This window comes from Neophocaena asiaeorientalis, unplaced genomic scaffold, assembly GCF_003031525.2.
Source record: "Neophocaena asiaeorientalis asiaeorientalis breed wild unplaced genomic scaffold, Neophocaena_asiaeorientalis_V1.1 scaffold374, whole genome shotgun sequence".
Lineage (NCBI taxonomy): Eukaryota > Metazoa > Chordata > Mammalia > Artiodactyla > Phocoenidae > Neophocaena > Neophocaena asiaeorientalis.
The window spans coordinates 187,437-201,897 of NW_020173406.1; the positions used below are offsets into that span (position 1 = coordinate 187,437).

At 35.5% G+C, this 14,461-nt stretch overlaps 1 protein-coding gene across 1 annotated transcript in view; it reads right to left on the reverse strand.

Annotated features, from left to right (window-relative positions):
• Positions 1-2,895: 2,895 nt before the first annotated feature.
• Positions 2,896-14,461, reverse strand: part of RPS6KA6 (ribosomal protein S6 kinase A6) — a 95,037-nt gene continuing 83,471 nt past the window's right edge. Inside the window, exons 19-20 of the mRNA XM_024747237.1 lie at positions 4,339-4,479; positions 2,896-3,072 (exon numbers count right to left, since the gene is read on the reverse strand). Coding sequence (XP_024603005.1) covers positions 2,947-3,072; positions 4,339-4,479 — 267 coding nt within the window. The 3' untranslated portion in view covers positions 2,896-2,946. The remainder of the gene's footprint in view (positions 3,073-4,338; positions 4,480-14,461) is intronic.

Sequence of the window (14,461 nt, forward strand, 5' to 3'; positions counted from 1 at the left end):
CACCAAGCATCTATTCTTAAGGTTTCAAGTTGCCTATACATATAAAATCTCTTTGGGCTAACCAGAGGTGCTATCAAAATGCTTTACTATGTTTAATTACCAATGGCAATGAATGACAAAAATCAAAGTTTAGGCATTCATGGATCTAAGAAAATAGGCTAAAGTTTGATTTTCATGAAAGAACTAAAACCATTGCTTTTTTCTACAAAATCACCAATACCAGCATTACATTTTAATTTTCATACAAATGGTTTCCTGAGTTTATTCATAATAATATGTGCTTTAGTACAATAGATGGTAAAGTCTATCTGAGAAAATCTGGTTTTTCCCTTCGAGAAAAACAATACAATATCCTCTCCTTTCCAGAACAACAATAAAACCCCCAAACTGTGCTATGATTAAATACTACCAAGAACCATCAGCTAGAAAGAAAAGCAATGCAAAATAGTGTTCACAAATCCATTAGAAACCAAAGTATTCTAAAGTCTCAAAGAAAGGATTTGTTTATACTGGTTAAGTATTTGTAGAAATCCCATCAAAAAAATGTCCCATTCATATCTGCTCTTGTTGCTCTAGAGCTCTAACCAAAATAGACATGGTTAGGTATCCCTACTTGGGTTCCTCCTACAGAATGAGGGTGTAATTTGAAGTTTTCCCTTATAATAAGGTTGCCCCCTACTACTGTTAAGCTACCATGTTTGAATTTTCCAGAAGAAAGCTCTCACAATTATTGGAAAAATCCACTAGCACATCTGCATCTTTTATACACTGTCAATCCTCACTGAGTGATAAGGAAACATGCTGTTCATTGCTTATTTCTGATCACGTTCCTTTCACGAAGGGACTGTATGACATGATCTTTCTGAGCAAACTCATTGAAAAATTAAGATCATCTACTTTCAAAAACTACTGATTATTGAAAGACTGAAAGTTATTTTGTGGTCATTTTTCATTTTCCAACTTAACTTACCCTAATTCTACTACTACAAAAGCATACACGGAAAGAGCATCTCTGTCCTGAAAAGCTGAACACCAAAATCATACCTCTGAGTTTGTCATATCAATTCTGATAAGAAGATATAACATCACAAACAAGATAATGACAAGAGGAAAATAAGCCAGAATATAAGAACACAAACTGTCACACACAAGTACTTCTAGTAATAAAGCAAAATGAGGAAAGAAAAAGCCAAACTGGGACATAAAAATCTACAAGATATGATCCCAGTATGTTTCTAAGTAATGTTTTACATGTAACACTAGATGTTCTTTAATGTCTTTCCATTATTGCAAAAAGACACCTCAAAATAAGGATACATACTTTTATATATTACACACAAGAAATAGACCTTTGTGAATGGAATATACATCACTTACATTATAAAGAGAATTATGTATAGTTTCTTTTATTAAATACAGAAGTTACAAGTCTCCTAGACTAAATTGTATACTTCAGCACTCAGTAATCACCTCTCTCTGAACTAAGCAAAATAAAATACACAGCAAACAGAATACCAAGCACGCACAAGTAGATCACTTATATTCACTAAAGAAAAGTATAATATCCTCCAGTTTACATTCATGAGTTCCTTCTGTCAGTAGCAGTAGCAGTAGCAGCAGTAGTAGTAGTAGTAATAGTATTTAAAGTAGTAGTAATGGTATTTTCTTCAACAACACTAAAAGATTCTTTCAAATTCCATCATTTAGAGAAAACAATACATACTACGCAGTGGTTCTGAATCATAAAATTTAATAATAGGACAAATTTGGCCAGACCTTTTTATTATAAATATGATTTTAAAATGTGTTCAAATTTTATGCATATCATTAACATTACTTCCTATTTAAAAAGACTTTATCTTCTTGAAGTAAACTATTATGTAGCATTATCTAAAGTTTACTGAAGTGCATTATAACTATATGATGTGTGCTAAGCTCACAAGTCCACTATAGTAAAGTTTCAACTATATGACCATAGGATTAAAGGTATATTAATATGCTACACTGTAATTCAAAGCACATGGAAGTCCAAAAAACAACAGTGTAGTTCAGTATAAAGGGACAGATGATAATTAAATCCAATTGGTTAACTTGAAAGTCAGCTTACATAACACCAAGGTAGTGCCAACACCATGTACTTTATTTTCAAAGGCTTAACTATGACCTATTCAGTAGATTACAACACCAATATAAAGCCTTTGGCTAAAATTTTCTTCACTTGTACTACAATTCCATTAGATGTAAAATTTACAGAAGCCTTATGAAAACCTTTATTTCTAGATGAGGCCCTTTATGGATAATACACAGGTCTGTCGGCACACATTATCTGTGATTTAATTCTCCTGTAAAATTTAGCATCAACCATATTAGGAATTAACATATTAGCATAAATGATTTTTTAATCTGGCACCAAACTACTATGTTTACATTTTAGTAACTACAGAGTCAAATGAACGGAGTCCTTTGGTTACACACAATAAGCTTCTACAATACATTTTTTGTTTGTTTTTCTTAAAAAAAAAAAGAAGCCTATCCTTTCAGGATCTAATGTTAAAAAATACTGACATTGCTTGGCATTATACTATTATACTTCCATCTTACTTGTTGGTAATGATTCCCCAAACCATTAATTTACACAACCAGAAAAACTATTAAAGTAACTTTATTTGAAAGGAACTTTAGAAGTTAATGTGCAGAGAAGTTGGTAGGACCTTGTAGGTACCAATTTTATACTTAAATAAACACTTGGACACTACTGAAAAACAATGTGGTATGAATATTGTGGACCTGTATATGTTTTTAATCTCACTCCCCCTTAAAAAAAGGAAGCTTAAACAGAATATTCAAGTAATGTAGTAGAAAACAGTGCCTTTGATATAAGATTAGACAAAAAGCCACACATTTAAATTTTTATTCATCCAGTTAGGCTGAGGAACACTAAAAATCTTACAGGCCAGTTGATGTTCGCTTTTTCATGCTCCGACGTTGAGCTAAGCTTGAAGCAGCAACAGGCTCTAGGACTGGTTGAAAGGTCTTGTGAGTCAGGGCAGAATATGTGGCGACCACTGCTCCCTAAAATAATGAGAAATATCACAAAATGAATAACAATCTCTGGAAGTAAGAAAACTTCCACATTATATCATGAGAAATTTAACTAGAATACAACTTCTTCCCCCCAGGAAAATAATTGAGAATCCTTAATCTGTGCATTGATGCTCCTTTGATTCATTAACACTTGATTACTTGTATATTTTTTGCTTCAATAACTATGCTTCTTACAAATTTTTAAAACACTAAAATGTATTATTTTTATCAGTCTTTCAAAACTCTTTGAATTTGCTTTTAAATATCTTTTAAATCTTATTTTTAATACAAATTGTATACATTTAAGGCATATAACATGTTCTTTTGATATCTATAGTAAAATTATTACTACAGTCAAGCTAGTCAACATATTTTCTCTTCACACAGTTATCACTTTTTGTGTGATGAGTGAAATCTTAGAAAATTTCCAGTACTCAATATAGTATTATTAACTATAGTCATCAGGCTTCACATTAGATCTCTAGACTTATTCATCCTACATAACTGTAACTTTGTATACCTTAACCAATATCTCCCCATTTCCACCACCTCCGTGCCCCTGGTAACCACTGTTCTACTCTCTGTTTCTACATATATGACTTTTTTAGATTCCACATATAAGAGAGATCATGTACTATTTTTCTTTCTGTGTCTACATTATTTCACTTAGCAATAATGTCTTATGGGTTCATCTATGTTGTGGCAAATGGCAAGATCTCCTTTTAAAAAGCTGAGTAATATTCTACTATATATAATATATTCCATACACATACACACACACACATCACAATTTCTTTACCCTCAGAGATTATCTGCACTCCCATGTTCATTCCAGCAATATCACAATGGCCAAGATATGGAAACATCTTAGTGTCCATCAAGAGATAAATGGATAAAACACTAAACTTTAAAATCTAGGTTCAATGCCTATAAATATGGAAACCAATGGTTATTAATTTAGGAACCACTAGCCATCTTTTGTTTCCATACAAAACTTGAATTTAGTCTGCTCCTAGCCCCAGTGTCTCTTAAGAGCAAGTCAAATACAATCAAGAAAATTTTATTTATCATCAGTAAGGCAGTAGCTAAAGAAGTTTGTTACTTAAAAAAGCAAACCAAAACAAAAAATCTATAAATATACCTTTAAAAAATAAAGATACTTTAAAGTAATTATATGTGTCATCAGTGGATGGCATGCAATGGCATTATTAGTATCAAGCATTTAGAAAGTGCTTAAAAGTATGTTTGTTTTACCTTAACAACATGTGATGTATCATTTCTACTTGGCTGATCATTTGGCAACTGATCTCTGTGGGTTATCCATGAGTGTTTTAATACTTGTTCTGTAGTGTACCGCTGCTGTGGGTCCATATGCAGCATATGGGAAAGCAAATCCTAAATTAAAATGAAAAAAATATATATATATATACACATACATGAAACTACATATCATTAAAGGTTTTAGTAAAATATATCATTTCACATTTTCTCAAAGTATGAGAGGATTAATAGCTTTGCAATCTGTTTTAGTTGACCTATCATTAGGGTAAACAAAACCCATATACTGCATAGTTAACTGTCAAAAGAGAATATTAAAACAGATTTTTCAAAATACAGCATATCCTTATTTACCATTCTAAAATCAGGGGATACCAATTCTGTGTAACTTGAATGTGGTTAGTGAGGGAGGAGAAAAATGTAAAGTAGCAGGAACTATGGTGGAATATGCTAAATGGTCAGGAGGAGAAAGGAACTATAGATCTTTGCTGGTAATCTGGGCCCCAAAGTATAAGTGTATCTGTATACAGATACAACATCATAGAAGGGGAGTCCCATGTTGTTAATATGCTCAGTAACTGGTGGTTTACTGTATAAAATACTAAAGAAAGCAAAACATAAATCCAAGGTTAGCAGCTGATTTCTAGCAATGTAGTGGTCAGAATATCATATATTTTTCATCAGAGTAAATGTAAATATGCTTATTTTCTCTATGTTGTAATAAAAACTTATAAATGTAATACAACCTCATAGTAAAACACAATTTTAAATCTATTAAATGATGTAACAATTTAAAATAAACTCTCTACCAAGCATCTTTTATAGAAAGGAGAATTAAACTCTCCTTAACAAGCATCTTCTAATATAGAAACAAAAGCATTTGTGAACTTTTTATCACTAGCAGAGGTAGTGAGAAACCAAAGACTACACTGTAATGTCAGAATTTGAAGAATAGTGTAATTGGTTGAAACTATGTAGAGGAGTAGAACAACCAATCAAAAAAATCTATTGGAAAAAGAACATATGTGCAGAAATAAATGAAAAAATAATATTAAAAAGAACATAACAGTGAATTACATCAATAAAACAGACATAAATGATAATCATAAAAATGATTAAAGTTCCCAGAACTTCTGTGCCTCTGGCCAAGATGTAAAACCAGGAACTGGATTCACTCACCTGGTTGAAACCCAGCCCCTCCAAAAAAACATACCCATAAAATATAGGAAGCAACAGTTTTCAAGAGATCAGATATTAGGCAATGAAGGAAAGTAACCCCTAAAGGATGGGAAACAAATCAAGTAAGCCCTATGATTGCTCTAGCTTAGAACCTTGAAAGAGTTTTCAGGATGCTGGGTAGGTAAGGAAAACTCAGGCAGAGCCTGGCAAATTCCCTGTGGTGATGAAGCAGAACTGAGAGTCAGGGAAGATCAGGGCAGAAAAAGCAAGAAAGATTAATGAAGAGGTAAGAGGAGCAGAGAGAGAACACTGTAGGGGGTCTCTTTCAAGTGTCTTCACCACAAACCCATATGTGGTGAAAAAAATAACAAAGGTCATGGGAAGAACTGTATGAAAAGATTAGAGGGAAATGGGAGTTCATGCAGGGTGAAGGATATTGCCTGTTCCCACCAGTCAGACTGGAAAATCTCATATTCATTGAGTATTTGGTAGAGAACTTGAAAGAAACCTGCCTGAGTAGTGAGTATCCCTAGATTAAACACTACTCTGGTCCTGCCTAAAAATATCTTAAAATGAAGGCACAAAAGTATCAATTGTTTTCCCTAATTTAACTCAGAAAGTAGCTCAAGAATGGGAATACAAAAGCATCCAGCACTCACCAAGGTAAAATTCACTATGTCAAGCTTCTTATCCAAAATTACAAGGCATACAAAAGAGAAGGAAAATACAATGCAAAATGAAAAGAAAAAAATCAATCAATCAAAATTGACCCACAACTGAAATATATGTTCAAAAGTTAAGTAGAGAGACATAAAAAGAAACAAATAAAACAGCGATGAAAACTAAAATGTGAGACAAAAAAATAAAAAGAACCAAATAGGATTAATGGCAAATTTAAGATGGCAGGTAAAAAGACTGGTGAAGACATGGCAATAAACACTATAAAAAAGAAAAAAAAAGTGAAAAACAAGCAAGCAAAAGAGCAGAGCATCATTGAGCTATGGGACAACTTCAACTGACAAAGCACACAACTACAATTAGAGTCCCAGAAAGTAAGAGGGAAAAAACAATATTTGAAGAAATAATGTCTCTAAAATTTCCAGATTTTATGGAAACTATGAACCCACATATCAAAGAAGGTCAGTGAACCCCAAGTAAAAGAAATAAAGAAAATTATACACCAAGGGACATCAAACCAAATTGCTCAAAACCCAATACAGAGAAAACTTTAAAAGTAACTGAGAAATGAAAGACATGTTACATATGATGAAACAAAGATAAAAATAAAAGCCCCATAGGCACATACATTAAGCTGCCCTGGGACAACCCCACCCACCAGTGGTGAGGTACCAGCCCTAGGTCCCTCCAGACCCTGCAGACAGTCACTTAGGTCCCTGGTCCCACCTACTATCAAGGCAGCACAAGCCTTGGGACCACTGGGGATGAACAGCCACTCATGCCAGGACCCAGCCCTGCCCAACAGTGGGCTGGCAGCCACCACAACACAGGGCCTGGCAACCAACTGGGCTGGGAGCCAGCCCTGTCTGCCAGCACACCCAGAGTAGTGACCCCACCACAACAGAAGAACCCATGCAGCACACACATGGGGCACCCCTAGGACATATAGCTCTGGTGACCAGAGTGGAGTATGCTGATTGGCCCCATAGGATATCTCCTACATAATGCCACTTCTCCAAGATCAGGAAACATGACTGACCTACTTAATAAATAGAAATAAACACAGAGAACTGGGCAAAATGAGGAGACAGAGGAATATGTTCCAAACAAAGGAACAAGACAGAATCTCAGAAGAACTAAACAAATTGGAAGAGAGCAACCTACCCAATAAAGACTTCAAGGTAATGATCATAAAACTGCTCATTGAACTTGGGAGAATAACGGATGAACACAGTAAGAAGTCTAACAAAGAGCTACAAAGTATAAAGAACCATAAAACAGAGCTGAAGAATACAATAGTTGAAATTAAAAAAAAACAAAAATAACACTAAGAAGGAATCAAGAGTACATGACATGATACAGAGAAACAGATCAGTGAACTGAAAGACAGAATAATGTAAATCACCCAAGCTGAACAGAAAAAGGGAACAAAAGAATTTAAGAAATGAGGATAGCTTTTAAAAGATTTCTGGAAAAAATACCAAGAGTACAAATATTCACATTATAAGGGTCCCAAAGGAGAAGAGAGAAAGGGACACAATTTATCTGAAGAAATATTAACTGGAAACTTCCCCTACCTGGGAAAGGAAATGGACATCCAGGTCCAGGAAGCAACTGAGTCCAAAACAAGCTGAACAAAAAGAGATCCACACCAAGGCACACTATAACTAAAATGGCAAAAATTATAGATAGGGAATCTTAAAAACGGCAAGAGAAAAGCAACTAGTTACATACAAAGGGATTCCCATAAGACTTTCAGTTGACTTTTCAGCAGAACCTGCAAGCCAGAAGGGAGTGCCAAAGTGATATATTCAAAGTGATGAAAGGACAAAACATACAACCAAGACTACTCTACCCAGCAAGGCTATCTTCAGATTTGAAGGAGAGAGAATGTTTTACAGAGAAGCAAGCACTAAAAGAGTTAGGTATCACTAAACTAATGGCTCTCCAAGAAATGCTAAAGGGACTTCTATAAGTAGCAAAGACAAGACCAAAACTAGAAATATAAAAATTACAAAAGGCAAAATCTCACTGGTAAAGGCAAAGGCACAGTAAAGGTCAACCACTTATAAAACTACTAGGAAGGTTAAAAGACAAGAGTGGTAAAATCACCTATATATACACATAAAGTAGTTAAGAAATACACATAAAAAACATGGAAAATATGATGTTAAAAACATTAAACATAAGAGGGGTATAAAAATGCAGGGTTTTTAGATGAGTTCAAACTTAAGAGATCATCAACTGAAAATAATGATATATATTGTGAAATACGAACATCATGGTAACCACAAAGCAAAAACCTATAACACACATACACACACACACACACGAGACAGAGAGAGAGAGAGAGAGAGAGAGAGAGAAAGGAATCCAAAGATAACACTGGTGATAATCATCAAATCACAAGGGAAGAGAGCGAAAGATGAAGAAAGATAAAAAAGACAAAAACAACCAGAAAAAAATTAACAAAATGGCAATAAGTATTGATACATACCTATTGATAATTATTTAAAATGTAAATAAATTAAATGTTCCAATCAAAATACATAGAAAGTGGCTGAATGACTAAAAAAACAAGACCATCTATATGCTACCTATAAGAGACTCACTTCAGATGTAAACACACACAAGAACTGAATGTAACATGATAAAAAAGGTATTCCATCCAAATGGAAATGAAAAGAAAGTTGGGGTAGCAATACTTATATTAGATGAATAGACTTTGAAACAAAGACTGTAACAAGAGACAAAGAAGGACATTACATAATGATGAAGGGGTCAATCCAGCAAGATGTATATCAATTGTAAATATATATGAAACCAAAGTTGGAATACCTAAATACATAATGCAAATACTGACATTAAAAGACAAATTGACAGTAACACAATAATAGTAGTCAATGTCAATATCACACTTACATCAATGGAGAGATCATCCAAACAGAAAATCAATAAGGAAAAACTGGTCTTAAATGACACATTAGAATAGATGGAAATAATACAAATACACAGCACTTTTTTATCCAAAAACAACAAAACACACATTTTTTTCAAGGGCACATGGAACATGCTCCAAAGACAGTTCACATGCTGGGTTGCAAAACAAGCCTCAATAAATTTAAGAAGACTGAAATCATATAAAGCATGTTTTCCAACAATGGTATGAGACTAGAAATCAAGTACAAGAACAACAACAAAAAACTTAAAAAAAAAAACTCCACAAATGTGGAGTCTAAACAACATGCACTAAACAACCAATGGGTCACTGTAGAAATCAAAGAGGAAATAAAATTAATTAGAGACAAATGAAAGCAAAAACACAATGATCTACAATCTATGGGCCGCAGCAAAAGCAGTTATTAGAGGGAAGTGGATAGTGATCCACACCTATATCAGGAAGCAAGAAAAATGCCAAACAATCTAACCTTACACTTAAAGGAACTAGAAAAAGAAGAAAGAAACAAAACTCAAAGTTAGTAGAAGGAAAGAAATAATAAAGATCAGAGCAGAAACAAATGAAACAGAGATTAAAAACCTCTAGCCAGACTCATCAAGAAAAAAAGAGAAAGAGCCCAAATCAATAAAATCAGAAGGGAAAGAGGATAAATAACTAATAGCACAGAAATAAAAAGGATCATAAGAGATTACTAAAAACAGTTATACTCCAAAAAATGGACAATCTAGAAAAAAATGGATAAATTCCTAGAAACATACAATCTTCCAAGACTGAACCAGGAAGAACTAGAAAATGTGGACAGACCAATTACGAGTAATAAAACTGAATCAGTAATAAAAACAATTCCCAACAAACAAAAGTCCAGGACAAATGGCTTCACTGATGAATTCTAAAAACATTTAAATAAGAGTTAACACACATCCTTCTCAAAGAATTCCTAGAAAATTAAACAAAAAAAGAATACTTTTGAACTCATTTTATAAGGCAAGCATAACCCTGATACCAAAACCAAAGATACCACCAAAAAAAGGAAAATTACAAGCTAATATCACTGATGAACATAGATAAGAAACCCTCAATAAAATATTAGCAAACTAAATTGAACAACCTATTAAGCGGAACACAAAATGATAAAGTAGGATTTATCCCAGAGATGTAAAGGATGCTTCAGTATCTGCAAATCAATCAATGTGATACACCACATTAACAAATTGAAGAAGAAAAATCATGATTATCTCAATAGATGCTGAAAATGCATTTGAAAAAAATTAAACATCAGTTATGATAAAAACTCTAAACAAAGTTGGTATAGAGGTAATATATCTCAACATAATAAAGGCCATATATGACAAACCCACAGCTAACATCATAGTCAATGATGAAAACTAAAAGTTTTTCCTCTAAAATCAGGAACAAGATAAAGACGTCCACTCTCACCACTTGTATTTAACATAGTACTAGAAGTCCTCACCAAAGGAATCAGACAAGGAAAAGAAATAAAATCAATAAGGAACACAGTCCTTAAGTGACACATTACACCAGATGGACTTAACTGATATCTATAGAGTGTTCCATCCAAAAGGATCAGAATACATATTCTTTTCAAGTGCACACTGAACAGTCTCCAGGATAGATCACATGCTAGGCAACAAAGCAAGCCTTGGTAAATTTAAGAAAATTGAAATCATATCTAGCATCTTTTCTAACCATGATGCTATGAGATTAGAAATCAACTACAAGAAAGAAACTGCAAAAAGAACCACAAGCACATGTAGGCTAAACAATATGCTCCTAATCAACCAATGGATCACTGAAGAAATCAAAGAAGAAATAAAAAATACCTAGAGACAAGTGAAAATGAAAGCATGAAGATCCAAAAGATATGGGATGTAGCAAAAGCAGTTCTAAGATGGAAGTTTATAGCAATACAAGCTTACCTCAGGAAACAAGACAAATCTCAAATAAGGAAGCTAACCTTACACCTAAAGGAACTGGAGAGAGAAGAACAAACAAAATCCAAAGGTAGTAGAAGGAAACACAAAGATCTGAGCAGAAATAAATTAAATAGACACTAAGAAAACAATACAAAAGATTAATGAAACTAAAAGCTGGTTCTTTGAAAAGATAAACAAAATTGATAAACCTTTAGCCAGACTCATCAAGAAAACAAGGGAAAGGGCCCAAATTAAGAAAATTAAAAATGAAAAAGGAGAAGTTTCAACAAACACCACAGAAATACAAAGGATCATGAGAGATTACTACAAGCAACTGTATGCCAATAAAATGGACAACCTAGAAGAAATGGACAAACTCTCAGAAAGGTACAATCTCCTAAGACTTAATCAGGAAGAAATAGAAAATACGAATAGACCAATTACATGTAGTGAAATTGAATCTGTGATTTAAAGCTCTAAACAAAATACCTATGACATTATTCAAAGAACTAGAACAAATAATCCTAAAATTTAAATGGAACCATAAAAGACACAGAACTGCCAAAGCAATCCTGAGGAAAAATAACAAAGCAGGAGGCATAACCAACCCTCCCAGATTTCAGACAATACTATGAAGCTACAGTAATCAAAACAGCGTGGTTCTGGCACAAAAGGAGACAGATCAATGGAACAGAGCAGAGAGCCCAGAAATAAACCCATACACCTATGTGCAATTAATCGTTGACAAAAGAGGCAAGAATATACAATGGGGAAAAGACAGTCTCTACAGCAAGTGATGCTGGGAAAGCTGGACAGTCACATGTAAATCAATGAAGCTAGAACACACTCTCTCACAACATACACAAAAATAAACTCAAAATGGCTTAAAGACTTAAATATAACACAAGATACTATGAAACTCCTAGAAGAGAGTGTAACAGGGAAGAGCCAATTCTGACTCCATGTTGGATCTGTTTCTTTACTTTAACCTTTGCTTCCTGTTACTTTTGTTCACTGACAGGATACTGTCTATACATAACGGCCTGCCTTGGGGAACCCTGCCCCTCTGCGTAAATGTTAAACCAAAGTGCCTTTGTTCAGGGAAACATCCTGATCCTGTCTACCTGTGAATGGCTGCAAGAAAGAAGAAATTAACACATCTCCTCCCCAAGGCTGGCCATTCCAGGAGATATTTGCAAGACATAGCCTTTTTATTTTACTTCCTCACCTCCTCCCTCTTTCTCTTCTATAAAACAAATGGGCATCCAGACCCCGATAAGATGGTTTTTTGGAGACATTAACCTGCCATCTTCTCGGTCTGCCAGCTTCCCAAAAAAAGTCATATTCCGTGCCTCAACACCTCATCTCCCAATTTATTGACCAGTCATGTGGCAAGCAGAGCGAGCATGGATTCGGTAACAAGAACACAGGCAAAACATTCTCTGACATACATTCTACTAATGTTTTCTTAGGTCAGTCTCGCACAGCAACAGAAAAAAAAGCAAAAATAAATAGGACCTAATCAAACATATAAGCTTTGGCACAGTAAAGGAAACCATAAGCAAAACGAAAAGACAACCTACGAACTAGAAGAAAATATTTGCAAATCATGTAACCAACAAGGGTTTAATTTCCAAAATATACAAATAGCTCCTACAATTCAATAACAAAAAAACACAAATAACTCAAATGAAAAATGGGCAGAACACCTAAATAGACGTTTCTCCCAAGAAGACATACAGATGGCCAAAAGGCACATGAAAAGATGCTCATTATCACTAATTATTAGAGAAATGCAAATCAACATTACAATGAGGTATCATCTCAAACCAGGCAAAATGGCCATCATTAAAATGTCTACAAATAAAAAATGCTCGAGAGGGTGTGAAGAAAAGGGAACCCTCTTACGCTGTTGGTGGGAATGTAAATTGGTGCAGCCATAATAGAAAACAGTACAGATGTTCTCAAAAAACTAAAAATAAAGGTGCCATATGATCCAGCAATCCTACTCGTGGGCATATACCCAGGCAATACTATAATTCAAAAAGATACATTCACCTCTATGTTGATAGCAGCACTATGTACAATAGCCAAGACATGGAAGCAACCATTGCTAAGTGTCCATCAACAGATGAATGGATAAAGAAGTTCTGGTACATACATAGAACGGAATATTACTCAGCCATAAAAAAATAATGAAATAATGCCATTTGCATGAACGTGGATGGACCTGGAGATTATCATGTTAAGTGAAGTAAGTCATAAAGAGAAAGACAAATACCATATGATATCACTTTTATGTGGAATCTAAAATACAATACAAATGAACATATCTACGAAACAAAAAGTGACTAACAAATATAGAGAAGAGACTTGTGGTTGCCAAGGTGGGGAGGGTGGGGGAAGGAAGGATTGGGAATTCTGGATTAGCAGATACAAACTATTATATGTAGGAGGGATAAACAACACGGTCCTACTGTATAGCACAGGGAACCATATTCAATATCCTGTGATAAACCATAATGGGGGACTTCCGGGAAGATGGCAGAAAAGTAAGACACGGATATCACCTTCCTTCCCACAGATACACCAGAAATATATCTACACGTGGAACAACTCCTACAGAACACCTACTGAACACTGGCAGAAGACCTCAGACCTCCCAAAAGGCAAGAAACTACCCATGTACCTGGGTAGGGAAAAAGAAAAAAGAATAAACAGAGACAAAAGAATGGGGACGGACCCGCACCAGTGGGAGGGAGCTGTGAAGGAGGAAAGGTTTCCACACACTAGGAGCCCCTTCGTGGGCAGAGACTGCGGGAGGCGGAAGGGGGGAGCTTCGGGGATGTGAAGGAGAGCGTAGCCACAGGGGTGTGGAGGGCAAAGCGGGGAGACTCCCGCACAGAGGATCAGGGCCGACTGGCACTCACCAGCCCGAGAGGCTTGTCTGCTCCCCCGCCGGAATGGACGGGGCTGGGAGCTGAGGCTCGGGCTTCGGTTGGAGCGCAGGGAGAGGACTGGGGTTGGTGGCGTGAACACAGCCTGCAGGGGGTTAGTGCACTACGGCTGGACGGGAGGGAGTCTGGGGAAAAGTCTGGACCTGCCGAAGAGGCAAGAAACTTTTTCTTCCCTCTTTGATTCCTTGAGCACGAGGAGAGGGGATTAAGAATGCTGCTTAAAGGAGCTCCAGAGATGGGTGTGACCTGCGGCTAATAGCGTGGACCCTAGAGACAGGCATGAGACACTAAGGCTGCTGCTGCTGCTGCCAAGAAGCCTGTGTGCGAGCACAGGTCACTATCCACACCCCCCTTCCAGGGAGCCTGTGCAGCCCGCCACTGCCAGGGTACCG